This window comes from Nicotiana tomentosiformis, chromosome 10, assembly GCF_000390325.3.
Source record: "Nicotiana tomentosiformis chromosome 10, ASM39032v3, whole genome shotgun sequence".
Taxonomy (NCBI): domain Eukaryota; kingdom Viridiplantae; phylum Streptophyta; class Magnoliopsida; order Solanales; family Solanaceae; genus Nicotiana; species Nicotiana tomentosiformis.
This window is the reverse complement of record NC_090821.1, coordinates 7,494,508-7,519,415: the sequence shown is the minus strand read 5'-3', so window position 1 is coordinate 7,519,415 and position 24,908 is coordinate 7,494,508. Positions and strand designations below refer to the sequence as shown.

Sequence of the window (24,908 nt, the reverse complement as noted above, 5' to 3'; positions counted from 1 at the left end):
CCAACATCTGAGATCCTTAGTAAGCTTTGACACTGGTAGTAGATTGAACTTAAAATCAGGTACATGTAACACATTCTTTACCCACTGATCTGCTAAAATTTCTGCATTTCCAGTATGTGCTATCTTTGCTCTTATTCCAGTTGGTAACTGCACTCCATTATTACTCTGACCTTCCATACTCTTAACATTACTTAGGACATCTTTATTGTGAGTAATGTGATGCGTAGCACCTGAATCTATTATCCAATCTATCATTGAAGCACTGAAAAATAAGGAAATTATACCTGCCATGTTGGATGAGAATTGTCCAGCTGGTGGTTTGTTTAGTAGTCCTACTAGTGGATTGTATTGGTCCTTTGTCAGCACATGTCCTTAAAATTGATTCACAGTTGATCCCAGCTCTTCAGTGCTTCTATAAGAACTGATAATGCCTTTGAACTGGGATCTGCCAATTCTCATGCTACCTATCTCACATTTCTTGGAATTTCTCATCAAACTTCTTGCCCTCACACTCGAAAACAGAATGGCATAGTAGAAAGGAAACACAAGCACCTATTAGAAACTGCTAGAGCTCTTCTATTTCAATCTAAGTTGCCTACCAAGTATAGGGGGAGTGTGTTCTTACTGCAACCTATCTAGTAAACAAATTTCCATCCACAGTTCTCTCTAACAAAACTCCCTATGAAGTCTTACTTGGTCATCCTCCTACTTATAGCCATCTCAAATCTTTTGGTTGTTTAGCCAATGCTACTGTTCCTCCTCCTTCTAGAGACAAGTTTAAATCCAGAGTCATCCCCTCTGTATTTCTAGGTTATTCTTTTGGCAAGAAAGCTTACAAATTGTTACACCTGGGAAACAAATCTGTCTTCTACTCTAGGGATGTGACTTTTGTTGAACACATCTTTCCCTCCACCTCTTCTCCTTCTGGTTTCTTCCCTTCTTCAAACACTCCCTTTTCTGATCATATTTCTTCCACTCTTGTACCTACTCCTTCCTCTTCTATTCCTTCTGATTCACCTTTCAATCTTGCTTCTTCAATATTAGCTCATTCTCCTGCTTTTGCTTCTCCTTCTCTTCCTGATTCACTTTTCATTCCTGTTCCTTCACCTCCTCCCTTGAGGAGATCTTCTAGACCTACTGTCACTCCTACTCACCTTAGGGACTATATTTGTTCTGCTGTCCCGCCTGCTCACTCATCTATTTCTTCTTCCTTCTCATCTTCACCTACATCCTTGTCTGAACCTGCCTTTTATCATCAGGCTGTTTCTAATCCTGCTTGGCAGGAAGTCATGATAAAAGAATTTCAGGCATTAGAGGCTAATCAGACTTGGGACATAGTCCCTTTACCTTCTGGTAAAAAGGTCATTCCTTGCAAATGGGTATATAAAATCAAGCAACACTCAGATGGTAGCATTGAAAGGTATAAAGCTAGGTTGGTCATAAGGGGGGACACTCAACAGGTTGGCATTGACTACTTTGAGACCTTTTCTCCTGTAGTCAAGTTCACTACTATTAAGTGTTTGCTTGCTTTGGCTGCCAAGCATTCTTGGAATATCTATAAACTTGATGTCAACAATGCATTTTTGCATGGGGATCTCTCTGAAGAGGTATATATGAAGATTCCTCTTGGTCTTACAGTCTCTCCCTTATCTTCTAATCCTCCACTTGTGTGTAAGCTGAAGAAGTCATTGTATGGCCTTAAATATGCATCCAGGCAATGGTTTGCCAAGTTATCTCTTGCTCTTATCTCTAGGGGTTACTCATCCAGCCTCAATGACTATTCCTTATTCACCAAATTCTCTGGCACTTCCACTGTCCTTATTGCTGTATAAGTGGATGACATTTTATTGGCTGGGAATGATGATTCTGAGATGACTTCTCTCAAAGCATTTTTGGATCAACAATTCAAGATCAAGGATTTGGGGACTGTGTATTATTTCCTAGGTCTTAAAGTGTCTCACCTGCCTCATGGTCTACTTGTCAATCAACACAAATACCTTAAAGAGCTTCTATCAGAATTTCATTATTCTTCTGCTTCACCTGTGATGACACCCTTTGAATTGTCTATTAAGCTCACCTCCACTTCTGGGGATGTTTTGGTTGATCCTTCTCCATACAGAAGGCTCATAGGCAAGCTAATTATTTTGCAGTATACTAGGCCTGACATATCCTTCTCAGTTCAGCACCTCAGTCAGTTCCTTAATGCTCCCAGAACTGCTCACATGCATGCTGCTCTTCATGTTCTTAGATACTTGGTCAAAGACCCTGCCAGAGGCATTCTTTTTAACAGAAATAAGAATTTCTCACTTCAGGCATTCTCAGATTCTGTTTGGGCAGGCTGCCCATCTTCTAGAAAATCTATTAGTGGCTACTTTTTCCCTCTTGGGGGCATCCCTATTTGTTGGAAATCTAAGAAATAACCCACAGTCTCATTGTCATCTGCAGAGGCTGAGTACAGGGCTTTTGCGGAAGACTATGGCTGAAGCTTGGCTAGTGAGACTTTTTGTCTGACTTGGGTCTCACCATTTCTATCCCTATTCCTCTTCATTATGATAATAAATCTCCTACCAGCATTGCCAAGAACCCTGTATCTCATGAGAGGACCAAGCATATTAAGCTTGATTGTCATTTTGTTAGGGAAAAACTTTTTTGTGGCCTCATTTCTTTGCACTATATTCCTACTCAATCTCAACTTACTGACATTTTCACTAAATCACTCACTAGTATTCAACATCAACATCTTCTCTGCAAGCTGGGTGTTTTGTCACCCTCCAGCTTGGGGGGGGGAGGGGGAGGGTGTTGGAGTAGATGGACCAAATATCTCAGGCCCAATAGAAACAGCTTCAGGCCCACCCGGCTGATACAAAAACACATGCCTTGTAAACTTATTGTATAGATAGCCATTTTTTATTACATAGCCATTACTTAATATTTGCTAAGTATAAATAGATAATTGTAACGACCCGACCGGTCGTTTTGAGTATAATAATCCCGTTCCCCTATTTTTTGCTTAATTTATGCTTTATAGATATTTTATGACTTACCGGATTAGTGGGTTCGGGGCCGGAAGGAATTCAGAGTGAAATGAGACACTTAGTCTCATAATTAAAAATTTAAGTGAGAAAAGTGAACCGGATATGGACCTATATGTAAACGACCTCAGATTTGAATTTTGATGATTCCAATAGCTCTGTATAGTGATTTTGGGCTTTGGAACGTATCCGGAATATTATTTGGAGGTCCGTAGTGGAATTAGGCTTGAAATGCCGAAAGTTGAATTTTTGAGAAGTTTGACCGAGGGATTGACTTTTTGATATCGGGGTCGAAATCTGATTCTGAAAATTTGAATACCTCTGTTATGTCATTGTGTGCAAAATTTGAGGTCAATCGGACGTAAATTGGTAGGTTCCGGAGTCGTTTGTAGAAGCTAGAAATTTCAAAGTTCATTAGGCTTGAATTGGGGTGTAATTCATGGTTTTAGCATTGTTTGAGGTGATTTGAGGGTTCGACTAACTCCGTATGATGGTTTAGGACTTGTTGGTATATTTAGTTGAGGCTCCGAGGGGCTCGGGTGAGTTTTGGATGGTTAACGAATCATTTTTGGCCTTGGTGAGATTGCTGATATCTCCTGTTGCGTTTTTCTGATTTTCTCTTTCGCATTCGCGAGTGGGCCCTCGCGTTCGTGAAGAGTGTTTTCTGAGTGTGAGGTTTTGTTCTTCGCATCCGCGAAGGGGAGGACGCGAATGCGAAGGTATGTATGTATGTGCATTGCGAACGCGTGAGAGGTGTCGCGTTCGCGAAAAGGAGTGAGGCTATTGGGGACCCCCGGGTCCTTGTTCTATGCGTTTGTAAGGTGATGGTCGCATTCGCAAAAAGGAGTGAGGCAATTGGGGACCCCAGGGTCCTTGTTCTATGTGTTCACGAGGTGGCGGTCGCGTTCGCGTTCGCGAAGGTCAGAGCTGGTAAAGCTTCGCGTTCGCGAAGCCGTGGTCACGTTTGCGAAGGGTAAGATTTGCAAAGCTTCGCGTTCGCGAAGCCACAGTCGCATTCGCGAAGGGTTAAATTTGTGGGCAGTAGAGTTGTGCTTCGCGAACGCGAGGGACCTGTCGCGTTCGCAAAGAAGAGAGGTCTGGACAGAGAGTTTAAGTTCTGAAAATGGGACTTCGTGCCATTTTCAGTTTTTGACGAATTTGAGCTCGGGAAGAGGCGGTTTTCGGGAGTTTTTTAAGGAAAACAATGGGGTAGGTGTTCTTAACTCAATATTTGTTAAATTACCCGAATCCATGGTTGTTTTTATCATTTAAATTGGTGAATTATGTTGGAAAAGTTTGAAAACCCTCTTAGTTTAAATTGAAGATTTGAGAGTCGAGTTGGGGTCGGATTTTGATAAAATTGGTATGGTTAGATTCGTGGTTGAATGGGCTTTCGGATTTTTTTAACTTTTGTCGAGTTCCGAAATATGGGCCCCACAGGTGATTTTTTTAAGCTAAAATTAGGATTTTTATGGGAAATTAGCATTTTCTTATGGAGTTAATTTCAATAAATTTTATTGACTGAAACGAATTATTTGTGACTAGATTCGAGGCATTCAGAGGCCGATTTGCGAGGCAAAGGCTTAGCAGAGTAAAGAATTTCAAGCTCTGAGGCAAGTAACAGTTTTAAATCTGGTCCTGAGGTTATGAAACCCCGGAAATTTTTGTCATATGATTATTTTGGAGGTGACGCACATGCTAGGTGATGGGTGTGTGGGCGTGCACCGAGGGAATTGTGACTTGGTCCGTCCCGTGAAACTGTAAAGTTGAATAATTTGTTGTTAGCTATATGCTCTCTATGTGTTGAAGAAATTTGACTACAAATCATGTTAGAAATCATGGTTAGGCTATGTGATAGTACTGTTGGGACCTACAGAGGGCACGTACTTATTGAATTAATTGCTAATTATTATATTGTGCTCAGTCATGAATTTACTTGCGTATCATACCTCAATCTTTCTTGATATTTGTCGATGCATTGTGTTATCTTTGTTTGGGCTGATCTTTGTGATTTCTGAGAGCCCGAGAGACTAGAAAGGTTGAGGACTGAGTAAGGCCGAGGGCCTGTCGGTGAGTTAAGGATATTATGGCACGTGAGTTGTCCGTGCAGGATATTATAGCACGTGAGTTATCCGTACATCACGTGAGTTGTCCGTGCAGATTATGACGCTTGGGTTGTAGGAGCCCCTCCGGAGTCTGTATACCCTTAGTGAGCGCGAGTACCTATTGAGTGTGAGTGCTGAGGGCTGAGAGCCGAGTGATGAGTTGAGTGACTGTTGCCTGGGAGGCTGTACTTGCTTTGTATTTGTTATTGCACTTGATTGCTATCTGTCATTGTACTGAAATTTCTGAAAGATTTTATATCCGGACTACATGAAATTGAACTGTATAAAAATTGATTTGACTTAAACTACCGGAATTGAAAGCATGTCTATTCTTTGCTGGAATTACTAAAAGTGAACTGTAACTGTGTAGCTCGTCATTATCTTCAGTTCCTTAGTTATTATTGTTACTTGCTGAGTTGGTTGTACTCATACTACAACCCTGCACTTCGTGTGCAGATCAAGGTATTCCCGGACATAGCGGGTGTTGATCATTTTGCACAGTTGATTTTCAGGAGATTCAGACGTAGCTACCGTGTTTTGCAGACCTTGTTTCTCTTTCCCTATCTCCTTGTTTATTGTATTTTGGTCTTAGACTATTATAGACCTTATGTTCCAGATTTGTACCCATATTAGATGCTCATGTACTCAGTGAAACCAGGTTTTGGGGAGTGTTCGTGTCAATATTTATGAGATTTTGTATTGTATTAAATTATTGTATTTTCAAACTTAAGAGAAATTGTGGTTTATCGAGATTTTTGGCTAGCCTAGTATCGAGATAGGCGCCATCACGACAGGTTGGGATTTTCGGTCGTGACAAGCTGGTATCAGAGCCTAGGTTACATAGGTCTTACGAGTCATGAGCAGGTTTAGTAGAGTCTTGCGGATCGGTACGGAGACATCTGTACTTATCTTCGAGGGGCTGCGGAACCTTTGGGAAAATTTCACTTTCTTGTATTCTATCGTGCAAATTTGTTGATTCTAGAAACTAAATTTCTGCTATTCTATTCTCTCACAGATGGTGAGGACACGTACTACTCGATTAGACGGTCAGCCACCAGTGCCACTAGTTAGGGCCTCGAGAGGTCGAGGCCGGGGCCGAGGTAGAGGTCGAGGTGTAGCTTGTACCACAGTTGGACCAGCACATGTAGTACCACTAGTTGCTCCAGCTCAGGAGTAGATTCCGGATATAGCTGAGCCGACAGGATCAGCTTAGGCACCAGCTATGCCCATTGAGATTCTAGGCCTTTAGGAGACTTTGGCCAAGATATTGGCAGCTTGCACTGGTCTTGCTCAGGTAGTTTCGGCTCAGGCCGCACCTACCGCTTCTCAGGCCGGGGGAGGTACTCATACCCCCATTTCCCGTACTCTAGACCAGGTAGTACAGGGACTTCAGACACCGGGGGCACTACCAGCCCAGCCGGTTGCAGCTGCTCAAGCCCCGGTAGTTCCTATTATGGCAGATGATGAGCAGAGGAGACTTGAGAGATTTGAGAGGCTTCGACCTCCACCATTTAGCGGTACTGAGTCAGAGGATGCCCAGGGTTTTCTGGATAAGTGTCAGTGGATGCTTCGGACAACGGGTATTCTAGAGACCACTGGGGTCTCATTCACTACTTTTTAGTTTTCTTAGGCTGCCTTCATATGGTGAGAGTCTTACGAGAGGTGTAGGCCGATCGGTAAAGCACCCCTTACCCGGTAGAAGTTCTCCGGTCTATTCCTGGAGAAGTTCATGCCTCAGTCCTGCAGAGAGGAGCTCTGTAGGCTGTTTGAGCAGCTTTGTCAGGGTAATATGTCCGTGACACAATATGAGATGAGATTTTCAGAATTTGCCCATCATGCTATCTGGTTGATTCCCATAGACAGGGAAAGGATCAGGAGATTCATAGATGGCCTCACTTTTCAGCTCCAATTACTCATGACTAGAGAGAGAGTGTCCAATGCTACTTTCGATGAGGTTTTCGACATTGCTCGTTAGATTGAGATGGTTCGTAGCCAGGAGCAGGTTGAGAAGGAGGCTAAGAGGCCTCGTGGTTCAGTGATTTCAACGGTGCTCCTTCAGGGGGTCAGTTTTACCGCGGTAGGGGCCGTTCTTACAGACACGCTCAGGCGGGTCGTCCAGCTCATCGTGGTGTATCAGCTAGCCACGGTTCTTACAGTGCTTACTCAGGCCAGTCTCCATTCAGTGCACTACCAGTGCAGAGTTCTCACTGCCTCGTCTGCTCAGGCTTCTACAGGTAATTCTTCGAGTTATTAGGAGCAGCAGTTCCGTCAGAGGAAGGGTTGTTTCGAGTGCAGAGAATTGGGTCATTTCAAGAGAGATTGTCCTAGGCTATTGAGTGGGGTTCCACAATAGAGTTCTCGATGAACGGCACCAGCTCCAGCAGTTATATCACCCGCCCAGCCAGCTCGGGGTGGGGCTCAGGCTGCTAGGGGTCGCCCAAGAGGGGGAGTCCGATCAGGTGGTGGGCATGCTCGATTCTATGCTTTTCCTTCCAGGCCAGATGCTGTTGCCTTAGATGTAGTGATCACATGTATTGTTTCAGTGTGCCACAGGGATGCTTTTATATTATTTGACCTTGGTTCCACTTATTCATATATATCATCGTATTTTGCTCATTATCTGGATATGGCCTGTAAGTCCTTAGTTTTACCTGTTTGTGTATCTACACCGGTGGGCGATATTATTACTGTGGACCGTGTGTATCGGTCGTGTGTGGTGACTATTAGGAAATTGGAGACTAAACTATTTACTTGGTATGGTTGATTTCGATGTAATCCTGGGTATGGATTGGTTGTCTCCATGTTATGCTATTCTAGACTGTCACACAAAAATAGTGACATTGACGATGCCAGGGTTGCCAAAGGTTGAATGGAGAGGTTCTCTAGATTTTGTTCCTAGCAGGGTAATTTTTTATTTGAAGGCCCAACATATGGTTGAAAAGGGATGTCTGTCATATTTGGCTTTTGTGAGAGATGTTGATATTGATACTCCTATTATTGATTCATTACCGGTCATGCGAGATTTTTCGGATGTATTTCCTGCAGACATGCCGGATATGCCACCCGACAGGGATATTGATTTCGGTATTGACTTGGTACAGGGAACTCAGCCTATTTCTATTCCTCCGTATCATATGGCACCAGCTGAGTTAAAAGAATTAAAAGAGCAACTTCAGGAACTCTTTGAAAAGGGGTTTATTAGGCCTAGTGAGTCACTTGGGGTGCACCGGTTCTGTTTGTGAAAAAGAAAGATGGTACTATGCGGATGTGCATTGACTATAGGCAGTTGAACAAAGTGACGATCAAGAATAAATATCCTTTGCCGTATATTGATGACTTATTTGACCAGCTTCAGGGAGCGATGGTGTTCTCAAAAATTGATTTGAGATCTAGGTATCACCAGTTAAAAATTCGGGATTCAGATATTCTGAAGACGACATTCAGAACTCGGTATGGCCACTATGAATTTCTTGTGATGTCTTCTGGGCTAACCAATGCCCCAGCAACATTTATACATTTGATGAATAGTGTATTTTAGCCATATCTTGATTTATTTGTTGTAGTATTTATTGATGATATTCTGGTGTACTCATGTAGCCATGGGGAGCATACACAACACTTAGATATTGTATTACAGAGGCAGAGAGATGAGAAACTTTATGCCAAATTCTCTAAGTGTGAGTTCTGCCTTAGTTCGGTGGCATTCTTGGGACATATAGTGTCCAATAAAGGAATTAAGGTGGATCAGAAGAAAATATAGGCAGTTCAGAATTGGCCCAGACCATCCTCAGTTACTGAGATTCGGAGTTTTCTCGGCTTGGCCGGTTATTATCGTCGTTTTGTGGAGGGTTTCTCGTCTATTGCATCACCTATGACTAAATTGACCCTGAAAGGTGCTCCGTTCAGGTGGTCGGATGAATATGAAGAGAGCTTTCAGAAGCTCAAGACAACTTTAACTACAGCCCCAGTATTGGTGTTGCTTACAGGTTCAGAGTCTCATACTGTGTATTGTGACGCGTCGCGTATTGGTCTCGGCGCAGTGCTGATGCTAGACGGTAGGGTGATTGCCTATGCGTCCAGACAGTTAAAGGTACATGAGAAGAATTATCCAGTCCACGATCTTGAGTTAGCAACTATTATTCATGCCTTGAAAATTTTGCGGCATTACTTGTATGGTGTCCAGTGTGAGGTATATACCGATCATCGGAGCCTACAACATTTGTTTAAACTGAAGGATCTTAACTTGCGGCAGTGAAGGTGGTTGGAGTTGCTTAAGGATTATGATATCACCATTCTCTATCATCCCGAAAAGGCCAATGTGGTGGCCGATGCCTTGAGTCATAAGGCGTAGAGTTTGGGCAGCTTAGCATACTTACCGGTAGCAGAGAGGCCTTTAGCCTTGGATGTTCAGGCCTTGGCTTATTAGTTTGTTAGATTGCATGTTTCCGAGCCGAATCGAGTTTTGGCCTGTGTGGTTTCTCGGTCTTCTTTATATGATCGCATCAGATAGCGCCAGTATGATGATCCATATCTGCTTGTCCTTAAGGACACGGTTCAGCACGGTGATGCCAAGGAAGTCACTATTGGAGACGACGGTGTATTACGGATGCAGGGCATGCTATGTGTGCCTAATGTAGATGGTTTGTGTGAGCTGATTCTCCAGGAAGCTCACAGTTCGCGGTACTCTATTCATCCATGCGCCGCGAAGATGTATCAGGATTTGAGACAACACTATTGGTGGAGGAGGATGAAGAAAGATATAGCTGGGTTGTATATCGCTGTTTAAATTGTCAACAGGTAAAGTATGAGCATCAGAGACCGGGCGGATTACTACAGAGACTTGAAATTTCGGAGTGGAAGTGGGAGCGTATTACCATGGATTTCGTAGTTGGACTCCCATGGACTTTGAGAAATTTTAATGTTGTTTGGGTGATAGTAGATCGGTTGACCAAATCTGCGCATTTTATTCCAGTCGGTACTAATTATTCTTCAGAGCGGTTGGCTGGGATTTATATTCGCGAGATTGTTCGCCTACATGGTGTGCCGGTGTCTATTATTTCAGATTAGGGTACGCAGTTTGCCTCAAAGTTTTGGAGGGCAGTGCAACGAGAATTGGGCACACAGGTTCAGTTGAGTACAACATTTCACCCTCAGACGGACGGACAGTCCGAGCGCACTATTCAGATATTGGAGGATATGCTACGCGCTTGTGTCATTGATTTTGGGGTTTCTTGGGATCAATTTCTGCCACTCGCGGAGTTTGCTTACAATAATAGCTACCAGTCAAGCATTCAGATGGCTCCATATGAAGTTTTATATGGGAGATGGTGCCAATATCCGGTGGGTTGGTTTGAGCTGGGTGAGGTTAGGCTATTGGGTACTGACTTGGTTGAGGATGCTTTAGAGAAGGTCAAAGTGATTCTGGAACGGCTTCGCACGGCACAGTCTAGGTAGAAGTGTTATGCCGACAGGAAGGTTTGTGATGTTGTTCACATGGTGGGGGAGAAGGTTATGCTCAAGATTTCACCCATGAAGGGTGTGTTGAGGTTCGGAAAGAAGGGCAAGTTGAACCCTCGGTATATTGGGCCTTTCGAGATACTTAAGAAAATTGGAGAGGTGGCTTATGAACTTGCTTTGCCACCTAGTTTATCAGGTGTTCATCCAGTGTTCCATGTATTCATGCTCCGAAAGTATGTCGGGGATTCGTCTCATATTATGGATTTCAGTATAGTACAACTGGACGGTAATTTGACTTATGACGTGGAACCGGTGGCTATTTTAGACCGGCAGGTTAGAAAGATGAGGTCAAAGAGCATAACATCAGTGAAGGTGCAGTGGAGAGGCCAGCCAGCCGGAGAAGCTACTTGGGAGATTGAGCAGGAGATGCGGAGAAAATATCTACACTTATTTGAGACTCCAGGTATTGTTCTGAACCCGTTTGAGGACGAACGTTTGTTTAAGAGGAGAAGAATGTAACGACCCAGACGGTCATTTTGAGTATTATAATCCCGTTCTTCCATTTACTACTCAATTAATGCTTTGTAGTTATTTTATGACTTACCGGGTTAGTGGGTTCGGGTCCGGAAGGAATTCGGAGTGAAATGAGACACTTAGTCTCATAATTAAAAATTTAAGTGAGAAAAGTGGACCATATATGGACCTATGTGTAAACGACTTCGGATTTGAATTTTGATAATTTCAATAGCTCCGTATGGTGATTTTGGGCTTCGGAGCGTACCCGGAATATTATTTGGAGGTCCGTAGAGGAATTAGGCTTGAAATGCCGAAAGTTGAATTTTTGGGAAGTTTGACCGGGGGGTTGACTTTTTGATATCGGGGTCGAAATCCGATTCTGAAAATTTGAATACCTCTGTTATGTCATTTATGACTTGTGTGCAAAATATGAGTCAATCGGACGTGAATTGATAGGTTTCGGAGTCGTTTGTAGAAGCTACAAATTTCAAAGTTTATTAGGCTTGAATTGGGGTGTAATTCATGGTTTTAGCGTTGTTTGAGGTGATTTGAGGGTTCGACAAAGTTCGTATGATGTTTTAGGACTTGTTGGTATATTTGGTTGAGGTCCGGAGGGGATCGTGTGAGTTTTGGATGGTTAACGGATCATTTTTGGCCTTGGTGAGATTGCTGATATCTGCTAGTGCATTTTTCTTAGTTTCTCTTTCGCGTTCGCGAGTGGGCCCTCGCGTTCACGAAGAGTGTTTTCTGAGTGTGAGGTTTTTTTCTTCGCGTACGCGAAAGGGAGAACGCAAACATGAAGGTATGTCTGTGTGTGCATCGCGAACGCGTGAGAGGTGTCGCATTCGCGAAGAGGAGTGAGGCTATTGGGGACCCCCGGGTCCTTGTTCTACGCATTCACGAGGTGGCGGTCGCATTCGCGAAGGTCTGAGCTGGTATAGCTTTGCATTCGCGAAGCCATGGTCGCGTTTGCGAAGGGTAAGATTTGTAAAGCTTCGCGTTCGCGAAGCCACGGTCACGTTCGCGAAAGGTTAAATTTGTGGGCAGTCGAGTTGTGCTTCGCGAACGTGAGGGACCTGTCACGTTCGCGAAGAAGAGAGGTCTGGACAGAGAGTTTAAGTTCTGAAAATAGGACTTCGTCCCATTTTCAGTTTTTGACGGATTTGAGCTCGGGAAGAGGCAATTTTCGGGAGTTTTTTAAGGAAAATAACGGGGTAAGTGTTCTTAACTCAATATTGGTTAAATTACCCGAATCCATGATTGTTTTTATCATTTAAATTGGTGAATTAAGTTGGAAAAGTTTGAAAACCCTCTTAGTTTAAATTGAGGATTTGAGGGTCGAGTTGGGGTCGGATTTTGATAAAATTGGTATGGTTAGACTCGTGGTTGAATGGGCTTTCGGATTTTTTAACTTTTATGAAGTTCCGAGATGTGGGCCCCACAGACAAATTTTGAGCTAAAATTCAAATTTTTATGAAAAATTAGCATTTTCTTATGGAGTTAATTCCAATATATTTTATTGACTGAAACGAATTATTTGTGACTAGATTCAAAGCATTCAGAGGCCGATTTGCGAGGCAAAGGCATAGCAAAGTAAAAAATTTCACGTTCTGAGGTAAGTAACAGATTTAAATCTGGTCCTGAGGGTATGAAACTCCGGAATTTTGTGTCATGTGATTATTTTAGAGGTGACGCACATGCTAGGTGAAGGGCGTGTGGGCGTGCACCGAGGAAATTGTGACTTGGTCCGTCCCGTGAAACTGTAAAGTTGAATAATGTTTTGTTAGCTATATGCTCTCTATGTGTTAAAGAAATTTGACTACAAATCATGTTAGAAATCATGCTTAGGCTATGTGATAGTACTGTTGGGACCCACAGAGGGCACATACTTATTGAATTAATTGCTAATTTCTATCTTGTGCTCAGTCATGATTTTACTTGCGTATCATACCTTAGTCTTGTCGATGCATTATGTTATCTTTGTTTGGGCTGATCTTTGTGATTTCTGAGAGCCCGAGAGACTAGAAAGGTTGAGGACTAAGTAAGGACGATGGCCTGTCGGTGAGGTAAGGATATTATGGAATGTGAGTTATCCGTGCAGGATATTATAGCACGTGAGTTGTCCGTACTGCACGTGAGTTGTCCGTGCAGATTATGGCGCTTGGGCTGTAAGAGCCCCTCCGGAGTCTGTACATCCTCAGTGAGCGCGGGTACCCATTGAGTGTGAGTGTTGAGGGCTGAGAGCCGAGTGATGAGTTGAATGACTATTGCCTGAGAGGCTGTACTTGCTTTGCATTTGTTATTGCACTTGATTGCTATTTGTCATTATTGTGAAATTTCTAAAAGATTTTATATCCGGATTACATGAAATTGAACTGTATAAAAATTAATTTGACTTAAACTACCGGAATTAAAAGCATGTCTATTCTTTGCTGGAATTACTGAAAGTGAATTGTAACTGTGTAGCTCGTCATTATCTTCAATTCCTTAGTTATTATTGTTACTTGCTGAGTTGGTTGTACTCATACTACAACCATGCACTTCATGTACAGATCCAGGTGTTCCCGAACATAGCGAGTGTTGATCATTTTGCGCAGTTGATTTTCAGGAGATTCAGAAGTAGCTTCCATGTTTCGCAGACCTTGTCTCTCTTTCCTTATCTCCTTGTTTACTGTATTTTAGTCTTAGACTATTATAGACCTTATTTTCCAGATTTGTATCAATATTAGATGCTCATGTACTCAGTGACACCATATTTTGGGGAGTGTTCGTGTCAATATTTATGGAATTTTGTATTGTATTAAATTATTATATTTTTAAACTTAAGAAAAATTATGGTTTATCGAGATTATTGGCTTGCCTAGTATCGAGATAGGCGCCATCACGACATGTTGAGATTTTGGGTCGTGACAATAATGATAGGCTAATTTGTGCAGTGGATTATTACTTTTCTTAATACATCGATATTTTTCATTTTTTGGCTTCTTCTCTCGTTTACATCGTCTAGGGTTTTCCACATAATGGAAACTAAAATTCTCTTCGATTACTCTCAAATTCACAGACTTTGCCAAACACATGTTTTTTACACATGCAATTGTAATAGTTGATAATTCATAAACTGCTCTGTATACGGTCGAAATAGATTTTGGCCTTCATACGTTCGATCGAGTTCGAGTGTTAAAAATCCGGAATGAGATTTTGGGAGTGAGCTCTGAGGTCGGTACTAACGAACCTCGAGCCCGAAGGACACTCGAGGAGGCGGCTCGATAATCCTATCGAGCCTGTGACTGAATCGATCTGCAAGGCACTGATTCGAGGTCAGAAATACGTGACGTCCATCTCGATGGTCGAACTCGATCCGAGACCGAAGGGCCCGACCCAGTAACGAGTTCGAGCTAGTATCGAGCTCACAGACAAGAGCCTTTGCAACCGCACCAAGAGAGAGAATCTTGGCGGGAATCAAAGAAGAGACAAGTCATCATGAGCCTTCCACTATATGTTTTATTTTATTATTTTTTGTAATAACCCTCTTCTATAAAAGGGGGAATCCTTGTAAGCCAAAGCAAAAAAAAAAAGAAGAAAAGGAAGATCACTTCTTATATTGATAGTTATCCCCTTATGTTTGTTTTACTTATTCATTCCTTTTTGCTTATTATTTTCATTCTCACAGCCAACAATACACATATTTTCATTTTTTTACGCGATTTATATCGAATTGTATCGCATATCCTTAGAACCATACACAAATCTAACGTTATCCGATTTTTCCGGTAAACATGTTCTTTAGGGATAGTCTCAAGCTAACTATGTCATGCATACTCTCCAAAATAATTGTCGTACCCGTGTCGGATCCTCTAAAAATCCGACACACACCATTAGCATTTTTGAAAAGTCCGAGCAATATAGGTCTCAAGCCAAGATTAGCTAAGAAATTGTCAGACTTAAACCTTTATCCTAGCTAGATTAATAGATTAGGAACAAAGGAGATTCTGGAAAAATTTATGCTGTTTGTCAGTTTTACTCCTTCCCTGGGAAATTATTTCCAGTGATTGAGTCCCTTTATTTTTGTTTATTTGTATAGCTGTTATTTTTTCCAAGTGACAACAAGAAAATTTTTATTACCAACAAAATTAGTTGCGACAGTTAAAAAGATGCCATGAAACTCTCAAAATCTATAAAAGTAGTGATAATTATCGAGTTTTCCAAATTCTCTTGTTCTCGTTTAAGATTATGTATAATAATTACTACATAAGAGTTAATTTTAGTTTTGGACCAAAAGTAGTCTGCTTTTACAAAATGGTAAGACTAATTTTGTCTATAATTAGTACTATATATATAAAATCTGCCCCAAGACTTAAGAGAAAAGACCAAAATAGTCCATTAATTATAAGGACAAGTTTAACTTAGTCCATTAATCCTTATAGTTATGGTATGTGAAATTAATATTCCTACCATTTGCTTCTAGATCAATTTGCGTCTGTATAATTTGGATGGACAGAGGAGGGGTCTGATGATCAATTTACAGATGAATGATCACAGCAATTAATTAAAAATTAAGTCTCAATATTACACACACTGTACACACTAGTAGTTTAATAAATAATACTACTACTTTTTTCATAAAATCCAAGATCTACAACTAGAGTTCATATGTCCTCTTTATGAAATCCATGATCTAATTCCGATGCTTTAATTTAAGTAGATGATGTACTAAAAAAAGACTTGTTGCTAGATTTTGTTGCTTTGTTAAAAAGCTGCAATTTACATAATATTATCATATTCAGAGTCATCTAAATCTGAATAATTACATGTGACATTTCAATCAATTTATTGGTTTATTGTAAAAAGAAAAGAAAAACACTTCTATATTGATTAGCTCTTAATTAGATCTCTATGTAAATTACTAATTGTACTTCTATTTCTTTATGCATCAGATTCCATCTTACTCTTTGCATAATCAAATATGACCTTTTTATAAGACTTCGATATTAGTTGTTACGTAAATCTCAATATAATGTTTTAGCTAATATAAAACAAACTAGGATCATTATTGGCGGGGCCGGCCCTTAGGTGTATGACCCAAGCAAGTAAAGCAGTTGCTTAGGACCCTTATTTATAGGGGTCCCAAATTTTTTTAATATTTAAAGTATTTGTTCATTTATTTTAATAATATTAAGTATTTAAAAAAAAAAATGCAAGTTTGACGTTGGAGAACAATTGGAAAAGGAATCTATTTTGGGAATTCATGCCCCATGCGTGAACATCCCACTATGTTGTCTAATTTATCTACTATTATTATTATAAAATGGGCCAACATTCTTTATTTTTTATTATCTTTCTCTGCACATTCCAAATTTTCAATCTCATTCCGTTACTACCTCAAAATAAAATAGCAGAACACAACTACATAAGTGTCATCTGTTTGATTTGCTCTAAAATATTTTGGCCTTACATCAAGAATTTTGAAGTAGCAAAAGCTTATCAAATTATCTATTTGTTGTCTTGTTGAATCAGGTTTGATCGTTCTATATTTTATTATTTGCATCTACTTTTTAATTTTTTTGGATATATTTTCTTTGTAAGTATATATTGTCTTTTTAGTTATTTATTAGAGTTTTAATATGTCAACTAGAAAATATGAATCCGGATGTTCGAAACGTCAAAAAAGAAAAAGAATTGAAACTCTAGTACAATCCCAAAAAGGAGCACTTGATAAATTTTTAGCGAATAGTAAAAATTCTAAATCAGAAAATGTGAAAGATTTTATGATAGATGAACAAATCACTAATATAATTGAGATAGACAATAATAAAATTCAAGAAGAAGAGGAAGGAGGAGAAGTTGTCGAGAAACCTAACATATATCCTCAAGAAAAATAAGAAGTTCTAAATAAGTTGGATAATTATACTCTCAGGAACATATATGATCCTAGTCAATGGACTAGTATAGATACAAAGTTGAGAGATCTATTAGTAGAAAATGGGCCAATTAAAATTACTAACATAGATTTTCCAAAGGATAAATTCTTTAGACATTTTTCTACTACAAATTATATTCAAAAATTGGCTAATGAAGAAAGACATGAAAGAAGATGGTTAGTTTATTTTAAAGATTTAGATAAGGTATTTTATTTTTGTTGTAAGTTGTTTAATACGACTTCTAGCTTTTGTAGCAGTAAATTAGCCAGTGATGGTAGTAATGATTGGAGAAATATAAGTGCTAAGCTCAAAGCTCATGAAACATCAAAAGATCATATTATTAATATGGGTGTATGGATTGATTTAGAAATGAGATTGCACAAAAGTAAAACAATTGATAAAGATGTTCAAGAACAAATCAATAGAGATAGAGAGCACTGGAAAAATGTATTATCAAGAATTATTGTTGTGATAAAAACTCTTGAAAAAAATAATTTGGCATTTAGGGAAAAAAATGAAAAAATCTATCAAGAAAGTAACGGAATATTTTTGAGTCTAGTTGAAATGATTGCAGAATTTGATCCAATGATGCAGAAAACATCATACGAACTTAGTCGAAACCTCGAATCACATCAAACAACGCTAAAACCATGAATCACACCTCAATTCAAGCCTAATAAATTTTGAACTTTCAAATTATATATCTTGTGCCGAAATACTTCTAATCAATCCGGAATGACTTCAAATTTTGCACACAGGTCATAAATGACATAACGAATCTATTTCAATTTCTAGAATCAAATTCTGACTTCGATATCAAAAAGTCACCCCGGTCAAACTTCCCAAAAATTTAACTTTCGGCATTTCAAGCTTAATTTCACTACGGACATCCAAATAATTTTTTGGACACGCTTTTAAGTCCAAAATCACTATACGGAGCTATTAATATCATCAAAATTTGAATTTGAGGTCGTTTACACATAAGTCAAATCTTCGGTAAATTATTTTTCCATTTAAGCTTCAAAAATAAGAATTTTTCTTTTAATTAAATTCTGAATCTTCGGAAAATCAAACTCGACCACACTCGCGGGTCATAATACATATTATGAAACTGCTCGAGACTTTAAGTCACTGAACGGGGAGTAAATTCTTAAAATATCAAGTCAGGTCGTTATACCGTCGAATGATATCCATCGTTGGGCCAAGTCGAAATTGATTTATACAAATAAACTACGAAACTATCTACATACAACAAAGTATCCCCCACCCACACTTAAAAAGATGGCATGTCCCCATGTCATACAAAGTAAAGTAATGTGAGGTAAAGGAACTTCCCTGGTGGATCAGTCTTGATCGAAGACAGTGCCAGGGTCGAGATGACATGCTCTCCCTAGCGCACGCAACCAACCCATGATTTTCTTTTTTGACTTCGCATTTTAGGTGGCCAAAGCATCAACTCTTGTCCCCAATTCCATGACGAAAGTGCACAGTCCTACCATGTCTTGTTTTAGGGCTTTAATTCACGTTCTCTGTCTGGCATGGGATGGTTCTTCAGCCACTGCAGCTTGTTCCTATGGGGGTGAGGCAGGTTCAACCTCCTCCTGCCCTTCGTCTCCCTCTTCCGACGCATTAGAATCGTCACTCTAAGTTGCCCCTGGTGCCACCGGGTCTTTCCCGATGGTCACTTTGTCTGCCCGAAACTTTGCTTCTTTCTTTACCATGTCATCCGCATTTGGGTTCTCAGGCACCCTTGCTGCCCGGCACAATCTAGTGATCAAAGAGGGGAAAAAGAACTCATACCTCTTCTGTGTTAAACGGACGAACATCTCAAACTGAATAACCTTGGCCACATCGAAGTGGTGGCCATTCATGAAGCACCATATCAAGGCAGCTCTCGGACCATTTACCTCTATGGTGTTGTGGGATGGCAGCAAGCGACTGTTGATGATGTACAACCAGCATTTTCCTTCAAAAGTGAGTGAGGAAGAGTGTAGCTTCGATCCCTGCACAACCCACACTACCTCTTTGTCTGGTGCACAGATAGTTCTGAAAAACCTGTTCCATGTGATGGGTTCTATCCTGTAAGTATCATAGAAATCCTCCTCCCCATTGAATTCAGGCAATCGATACACTCTTCTGATAGCTTCTATCGAGGCATCCACCCTCGTGTGTTGCACAATGCATATTCTATCCTCATGTTCGGGGTAGTTGGCATAGAACTCCCGAACAAGCATCAAGTTACCCTCCTTCGGCTCTTCGAAAACTCTGTACATTCTATGCCTGATCAACTCCCGATACATATTAGGGCACTCATCCTGGATGGACGCCCTATCAATACCCCTTTCCGGTACAGGTCTTTTAGTGGCCTTCAAACTGAAACGGTCTTGGGCAGCTCTGGAAACAAACCTGGTACGATCAAATTGAGTTGCACTGGTCGGTGCCCGTCCCCTAGATGAGCCTCCATGACCACTTGATGAGGGCCCGGTAGCACGTCTCTTCCTTGAAGGTTGCATGTTACCTACACAATAAATACTATTATCAGTGGAGGGAGGAATATGTGTCCCAATGGCGGTTACTTAGACTTCACTCGCACAATTGGTCACAATTTATATTCAACACTCATTAAGGAAAATCAACAAACAGGTAGTGTGCATATGTTCCCCCAAGTCACCCAAAGACCCAATCAGACTACCATTCCTCACAAACCCAACAATGGCTTCCTCCAAATCAACTAATTCAAATAGCCTCCATATACCACATATAAATCACAATCCAAATCCCAGACAAAAGTACCTATGATTTTACTACCCTATACAGAAAAGGAACAAAAAGAAAAATACTAAGAAAGAGGAATAAAATCATGTACTTACTTGGAGATCTTGAGAAGAACGGAGGTTGGAGATCGGTTGAATGGAGAAGAGAAAGAAAGAGAAGAGTCTTGTGTTTAAAGGAAAATATGGGGGAAGGGAGGGGTTTGGGTTCTTGAAGTTAGGAAGGGAAGAAGAGAAGTGGGGGAAGTGAGGGGTTTGGGTTCTTGAAGTTAGGAAGAGAAGAAGAGAAGTGGGGGAAGTGAGGATTTGGGTTAAGGAAAAGAAAGGGGTTTATGTGTGTGGTGGGGGACTAAAAATAAAAAAACATACCTGGACACGCCCGCGCATCCGCGTCCTAATCCGCGGTCCAATCCGTGGCCGCGGATTCTGGGCAAAGGGGATCCCAAAATCCGCGGTCCGATCCGCGTCCGCAGACGGGGGGCAGAATGCAGGCCAAAATCCTCGGCCATATCCGCGGTCCAATCCGCGGTCGTGGATCTCCGTCTCCAGCCAATTTTTGTGTTTGCCGCATTTTTACCTATTCTTGGGTTAATTTCGACCCCCGAATTCTTCCGATGTGCATAATATTTTTTTTCCCTGCACACTAGTAGATCGGTCAAAGTCATTCAAAATCAATTACAATAACCAAAGTAAGAAAAATAATGGGTTGCCTCCAAAAAAGCGCCTAAGTTAACGTCGCGGCACAACGATTTACATCAAACCATAGGTTGCCTCCCAAGAAGCGCCTGATTTAACATCGCGGCATGATGCATGCTTTCATTATCACTCCTTGTTCGGGTACTGGGGCTCTTCCAAAGTTATCACCACTCTATCCCCTTTCTCTTCGACCATTCCAAGGTAATGTTTCAACCTTTGCTCATTTACCGTGAACTTGTTTGTCCCATCTTCAGATTCAATCTCTACAGCTCCACTTGAGAACACTTGCACCACTCTAAAGGGTCCTGACCATCGGGATTTCAACTTACCCGGAAACAATCTCAATCTCGAGTTGTATAACAACACTAGATCTCCGGGCTTGAAGTTCTGATCTAAGATGTGCTTATAATGGATCATTTTCATCTTTTCTTTGTATAATCTAGCATTCTCAAATGCATGGAACCTGAATTCCTCGAGCACATGTAACTCGGTGACTCTACTGGTGCCTGCAATGTCTATATCCAGATTCAACTGCCACAATGCCCAAAGTGCTTTATGTTCGAGCTCTACCGGAATGTGGCATGCCTTTCCAAACACCAACTCGTATGGTGACATATCAATTGGAGTTTTAAATGCTGTGCGATACGCCTATAATGCATCATCCAGCTTCTTCGCCCAATCAGTCCTTGTTGCATTCACTGTCTTTGTTAGGACACTTTTAATTTCTCTATTGGACACTTCAACTTGCCCGCTCATCTGTGGGTGGTACGGTGTGGCTACTTTATGGAGAACTCCATACTTTTCCAACAGACGTGCGAACACTCTATTGCAAAAATGGGTTCCACCATCACAGATTATAGCTCTCGGGGTGCCAAAACGTGTGAAGATATTTTTCTTTAGGAAACTTGTTACCCCTTTTGCATCATTGGTTGGGAGAGCCACCGCTTCGACCCACTTGGAGACATAGTCAACTGCTACCAATATATATTTGTTACCATACGAGCTGACGAATGACCCCATAAAGTCGAACCCCCACATGTCAAAAACCTCCACCTCTTGAATTGTGGTCATCGGCATCTCGTGACGACAAGATATATTGCCTGTCCTTTGGCATTCATCGCAACTTTTGACCCAAGCATGGGCATCCTTGAACAGGGTAGGCCAATACAATCCCGATTCCAACACTTTTGCTATTGTCCGGATTCCTCCAAAGTGTCCACCATATGGTGAAGCATGGCAAGCTTGCAAAACAGAAGGTTGATCTTTCTCGAGGATACACCTCCGGATCATGTTATCTACACTTATTTTAAACAATAGAGGTTCGTCCCAATAATAGGCTAAACAATCGCGGAAGAACGTTTTCTTTTGAATTGAGGAGAGTTCATAAGGTACAATACCGCTTGCTAAATAGTTAGCAATATCAGCACACCATGGCATCATCTCCATTGTCACAGCAAGTAACTGTTCATCCGAGAAAGTCTCTGTTATGTCTTCAACCTCCATTCTCTTTTCAGCTCTTTCCAATCTTGAGAGGTGGTCTGCCACTTGATTGTCCGTCCCCTTTCTGTCACGAATTTCCAGATCGAATTCTTGTAGCAAAAGAACCCAGCGAATCAAGCGTGGCTTTGACTCCTTCTTTGCTATCAAGTACCTAATTGCTGCATGATCATTATAAACAATAACTTTTGAACCAATTATGTACGACCTGAATTTGTCGAAGGCAAACACTACAACCAGCATTTCCTTTTCTGTTACAGTGTAATTGAGCTGTGCACCGCTGAGCGTCCTGCTTGCATAGTAAATTGGGTGCATCATCTTATCATTTCGCTGTCCCAAGACTGCTCCTATAGCAGAATCACTTGCGTCGCACATGAGCTCGAATGGTTGCTCCCAGTTAGGTGCAATAATGATGGGTGTAGTTATCAGTCTCTTCTTTAGCTCCTCAAATGCCAGCCTGCAATCATTAGAAAACACAAGGGGCTAGTCCTTTTCAAGAAGTTTACATAAAGGGTTTGCAATCTTGGAAAAAGCTTTTATGAATCGCCTGTAGAACCCGGCGTGCCCAAGGAAACTTCTCATTGCCTTGACCTAAGTGGGCAGTGGTAATTTCTCAATCACATCAACTTTAGCATGGTCGACCTAAATTCCCTTACTGGACACTCGATGCCCCAAAACTATTCCTTCTTGTACAATAAAATGGCACTATTTCCAATTCAGCACCAAATTTGTCTCCACACATCTTTTGAGCACTCTTCTTAAATTGTGAAGACAATCTTTGAATGAATACCCCACCACGGAGAAATCATCCATAAACACCTCCATAATATCCTCCACTATGTCAGTGAAAATGGCTAACATGCACTGCTGGAATATAGCCGGTGCATTGCAAAGTCCAAAGGGCATTCTCCGAAAGACAAAGATGCCATATGGACAAGTGAAGGATGTTTTCTCTCTGTCTTCCGGGGCTATTGAGATCTGGTTATACCCCGAGTATCCATCCAAGAAATAGAAGTGGGACCTCCCAGCTAACCTGTCCAATATTTGGTCAATGAAAGGCAATGGGAAATGGTCCTTTCGAGTGGCTGTATTCAGTTTCCGATAGTCCATGAAAATCTACCACCCAGTGACTGTACGAGTCGAGATCAACTCGTTATTCTCATTTTGTACGACCGTCATTCCTCCCCTTTTCGGCACATATTGGACAGGACTGACCCAGTTACTGTCAGAGATGGGGAAGATGATACCTGCATCCAGCCACTTGATCACTTCCTTCTTTACTACTTCCTTCATATTCGGGTTCAGCTGTCGTTGATGTTCCCTGGAAGGTTTGTTCCCCTCTTCCAAAAGAATCTTGTGCATGCAAAAGGCTGGGCTGATACCTTTTATGTCTGCCATGGTCCAACCAATGACAGTCTTACATTCTTGCAATACCTGCAATAGTTGCTCTACCAGCATAGCTTGCAAACCAGATGATATAATAATAGAAAAAATAGAATTAGGGCCCAAGAAAGCGTACCTGAGGTGGGCTGGAAGCGGTTTCAAGTCCATTATGGTGGCTCCTCTATTGATGGTTTTGCAGGTGGTGTTGCTCTCTCTTCTAAGCATAGGGGCTCAAACTGAGGTTCCCTTTTCCAGAATCCTTGACCTTCAATATCCATGACCCACTCTGCCAACCCTTCACCGTCCATCTCTTCCAAATTCATCAAGCAGGCTTCTAGTGGATCCTTGACATTAAGGGTCTCATCCTCTTCTTGCAGTATCACATCTACGGCCTCCACTAGTGAGCAGTTTGCAAATTCACTGGGTCTCTTCATGGATTGTTGAACGTTGGATATTATTTCTTCATTGTTCAACCTCATTTTCAACTCTCCAGTTTCACAATCAATTAATGCTCTCCTAGTGGCTAAGAATGGCCTTCCCAGAATTAGGGGTATCTCTTCATCCACCTGACAGTCAAGAATAACAAAGTCTGCAGGAAATACAAATTTCCCCACTTGCACAAGCACATCATCAAGAATTCTTGTCTGTCTTTTGACTATGCGATAAGCCAGTTGCAGTAATATTGAGGTCGGTCTAGCTTTGCCAATGCCTAGTTTTGTATAGATTGCCAAGGGCATCAAGTTTATGCTGGCTCCCAAGTCACACAATGCTTTAGCAAAAGCATAACTCCCAATAGTGCATGGAATAGTGAAGCTACCTGGATCAGACACCTTTTGGGACATAAGTCTTGTCACTACCGCACTGCAGGTCTGTGTCAGAGTTACAGTGGACAGGTCCTGGAAGTCAAATTTCCGCGACATCAGGTCCTTCATCATTTTTTCATACCTTGGCATTTCACTCAAAGCATCCATCAGTGGAATATTCAATTGAATCTGTCGAAGCATTTCCATGAATTTCCTGTATTGATCATCTTTCTTTTGTTTTGCCAATCTCTGAGGGAATGGTGCAGAAGTCAACCTCTGTCCACTACTTGATGTCTTTTCTTTGTTGGAAGCTTCTAGCACAAGAGGTGCCACCTGTTCTGAGACTTGTTCACCGTCCTTCTCCTTACCCTTGTCAACCTGTGCTTGTTCATTTACAACCTCGGTGAGCTCTGCTGACTCATATGCCTCTAATGTAACTGGAGAAGTTGGCGTAGTCTCTCTCCTAAATTGAGCAACTTCTTGCTCTCTGTCTAAATTTCTTCCATTCCCGAGACTCACTACCATTAGCTGATTTGGGTTCTATTCCTTTGGGTTAATATTTGTATCTGCAAGCAATGTTCCTTGTGGGCGATTGTTCAAGGCTATAGACAACTGTCCCAATTGAGTTTCAATGCCTTTGATTGCCGAATCATGTACTGCTAACTTTTTTTGCATCTTACCATTTGTCCCAATGAATTGTTGCAGCATGCCCCTGATTTCTGTCATGTTA

The 24,908-nt window shown here is 41.3% G+C and overlaps 3 protein-coding genes across 3 annotated transcripts; 1 reads left to right on the top strand and 2 right to left on the bottom strand.

The window, feature by feature from the left end:
- Window positions 1-1,871: 1,871 nt before the first annotated feature.
- On the top strand, window positions 1,872-2,420 carry LOC138899715 (uncharacterized mitochondrial protein AtMg00810-like). Its single transcript, XM_070186406.1, has one exon. It carries the CDS (start codon window positions 1,872-1,874, stop codon window positions 2,418-2,420), a length of 549 nt encoding a protein of 182 aa, XP_070042507.1.
- Window positions 2,421-20,621: 18,201 nt separating this feature from the next.
- Window positions 20,622-21,110, bottom strand: LOC138899714 (uncharacterized). Its single transcript, XM_070186405.1, has one exon. It carries the CDS (start codon window positions 21,108-21,110, stop codon window positions 20,622-20,624), a length of 489 nt encoding a protein of 162 aa, XP_070042506.1.
- Window positions 21,111-23,542: 2,432 nt separating this feature from the next.
- On the bottom strand, window positions 23,543-24,703 carry LOC138899713 (uncharacterized). Its single transcript, XM_070186403.1, has one exon. It carries the CDS (start codon window positions 24,701-24,703, stop codon window positions 23,543-23,545), a length of 1,161 nt encoding a protein of 386 aa, XP_070042504.1.
- Window positions 24,704-24,908: the final 205 nt, after the last annotated feature.

Excerpts from the sequence above, each read along its gene's own strand:
- LOC138899715 (XM_070186406.1), top strand. The coding sequence starts at position 1,872 with ATGACTTCTCTCAAAGCATTTTTGGATCAACAATTCAAGATCAAGGAT.
- LOC138899714 (XM_070186405.1), bottom strand. The coding sequence starts at position 21,110 with ATGTCACCATACGAGTTGGTGTTTGGAAAGGCATGCCACATTCCGGTA.
- LOC138899713 (XM_070186403.1), bottom strand. The coding sequence starts at position 24,703 with ATGGTAGTGAGTCTCGGGAATGGAAGAAATTTAGACAGAGAGCAAGAA.